Source organism: Oncorhynchus kisutch, unplaced genomic scaffold, assembly GCF_002021735.2.
Source record: "Oncorhynchus kisutch isolate 150728-3 unplaced genomic scaffold, Okis_V2 scaffold4002, whole genome shotgun sequence".
In the NCBI taxonomy this organism is placed as follows: Eukaryota; Metazoa; Chordata; class Actinopteri; order Salmoniformes; family Salmonidae; genus Oncorhynchus; species Oncorhynchus kisutch.
The window spans coordinates 22,501-25,000 of record NW_022265947.1 but is presented as its reverse complement, the minus strand read 5'-3'; the positions used below and the strand labels follow the sequence as shown (position 1 = coordinate 25,000).

Below are 2,500 nucleotides of genomic sequence, written 5' to 3'. Positions count from 1 at the left end.
AGAAGACAGGAAGCAGGTGTAATGAGGAGGAAGTAGAACTCTGAGGAAAGAGAAACAGAGAAGAGAGAGAATAGAGAAGACAGGAAGCAGGTGTAATGAGGAGGAAGTAGAACTCTGAGGAAAGAGAAGCAGAGAAGAGAGAGAATAGAGAAGACAGGAAGCAGGTGTAATGAGGAGGAAGAAGAACTCTGTGTTCTGACCTTGTCGGCCATGATCATGGAGGATCCCCCGTACACCCCCAGGACAGGAAGTGATGTTTGAGAAGACAGGAAGTCCAGGATCTGAGAGATAGCTTCCTGGTCCGACCCATCAGCAAAGACAAGGCCATGGAGAGGCTTCTTCTGTAGCAGCTCACACACCTGTTATCAAACACACAGGTAGGTGTTATACACACAGGTAGGTGTTATATACAGGTAGGTGTTATTCACCCCGGATAGGTGTTATATACAGGTAGGTGTTATATACACAGGTAGGTGTTATATACAGGTAGGTGTTATACACACAGGTAGGTATTATATACAGGTAGGTGTTATATAGGTGTTATATACAGGTAGGTGTTATATAGGTGTTATATACAGGTAGGTGTTATATACAGGTAGGTGTTATATACAGGTAGGTGTTATACACAGGTAGGTGTTATATACACAGGTAGATGTTATATACAGGTAGGTGTTATATACAGGTAAGTGTTATACACAGGTAGGTGTTAAATACAGGTAGGTGTTATATAGGTGTTATACACAGGTAGGTGTTATATACAGGTATGTGTTATATACAGGTAGGTGTTATATACAGGTAGGTGTTATACACAGGTAGGTGTTATATACAGGTATGTGTTATATACAGGTAGGTGTTATATACAGGTAGGTGTTATACACAGGTAGATGTTATATACACAGGTAGGTGTTATATATACAGGTAATTAAAGTTATCCCACCTGCCCAAAATTCTGGTTTGTAACCTACAGAACACCCCCCCCCCCTACCCACCTGTGTGATGACTGTCTTGGGGTCTGTCTGGTTGATTCTCAGGGTGGTGACGGTCAGCTCCACAGGGTCGTCGTTCCGCCTCACCGGGATTATATCCTGGTCACTGATTGGCCTCGTCTGACCCAAGATCACCCCCACACTTAGCCCAGGTGGCTTCTGGGCCGCTGCTGGTACACTGATCTGGGAAAGCAGGGCTGGGAGGGTGAGGAGGACCCAGCCCAAACGGCCCATACTGGAACCCTGTAGATCAAACAGTTACTGATCAGATTTCAGAATTCAGTCAGTGGTGTCCTAGGACAGAGCAACAACTCACTCCCATGCATAAACACAGACAGACAGACAGACAGACAGACAGACAGACAGACAGACAGACAGACAGACAGACAGACAGACAGACAGACAGACAGACAGACAGACAGACAGACAGACAGACAGACAGACAGACAGACAGACAGACGAGTATGTGGCATTCGATAGGTCATCCCTCCTAATCAATAGTAGCTTGGTGATTGGAGATGGTAGATAAGTCATTGATTGATGGAGCCTGGCTCTGTGAGGTAGGTAGGTATTTGATTGATTGAGCCTGGCTCTGTGAGGTAGGTAGGTATTTGATTGATTGAGCCTGGCTCTGTGAGGTAGGTAGGTATTTGATTGATGGAGCCTGGCTCTGTGAGGTAGGTAGGTATTTGATTAATTGAGCCTGGCTCTGTGAGGTAGGTAGGTATTTGATTGATTGAGCCTGGCTCTGTGAGGTAGGTAGGTATTTGATTGATTGAGCCTGGCTCTGTGAGGTAGGTAGGTATTTGATTGATTGAGCCTGACTCTGTGAGGTAGGTAGGTATTTGATTGATTGAGCCTGGCTCTGTGAGGTAGGTAGGTATTTGATTGATTGAGCCTGGCTCTGTGAGGTAGGTAGGTATTTGATTGATTGAGCCTGGCTCCATGCTCTCTCTCTCTCTCTCTCTCTCTTGCTCCCATTCTACCTTTCTCTCCCCTGTCTGACTCTCTCCACAGTAACCCAGTAGACTGTATCTCTGTCTGTCTCTCTCTACAGTAACTCAGTAGACTGTATCTCTGTCTGTCTGTCTCTCTACAGTAACCCAGTAGACTGTATCTCTGTCTGTCTCTCTCTACAGTAACCCAGTAGACTGTATCTCTGTCTGTCTTTCTACAGTAACCCAGTAGACTGTATCTCTGTCTGTCTCTCTCTACAGTAACCCAGTAGACTGTATCTCTGTCTGTCTCTCTCTACAGTAACCCAGTAGACTGTATCTCTGTCTGTCTCTCTACAGTAACCCAGTAGACTGTATCTCTGTCTGTCTCTCTCTACAGTAACCCAGTAGACTGTATCTCTGTCTGTCTCTCTCTACAGTAACCCAGTAGACTGTATCTCTGTCTGTCTCTCTCTACAGTAACCCCGTAGACTGTATCTCTGTCTGTCTCTCTCTACAGTAACCCAATAGACTGTATCTCTGTCTGTCTCTCTCTACAGTAACCCCGTAGACTGTATC

The 2,500-nt window shown here is 45.4% G+C and overlaps 1 protein-coding gene across 1 annotated transcript in view; it reads right to left on the bottom strand.

Moving 5' to 3' along the window:
• LOC116373007 (glutamate receptor ionotropic, NMDA 2A-like) overlaps window positions 1–2,500 on the bottom strand; it is a gene marked incomplete at its 3' end in the record, with an annotated part of 191,890 nt that overhangs the window by 175,988 nt on the left and 13,402 nt on the right. Inside the window, 2 exon segments of the mRNA XM_031821629.1 lie at window positions 201–359; window positions 990–1,229. Of these exon segments, the coding sequence (XP_031677489.1) occupies window positions 201–359; window positions 990–1,229 (399 nt within the window).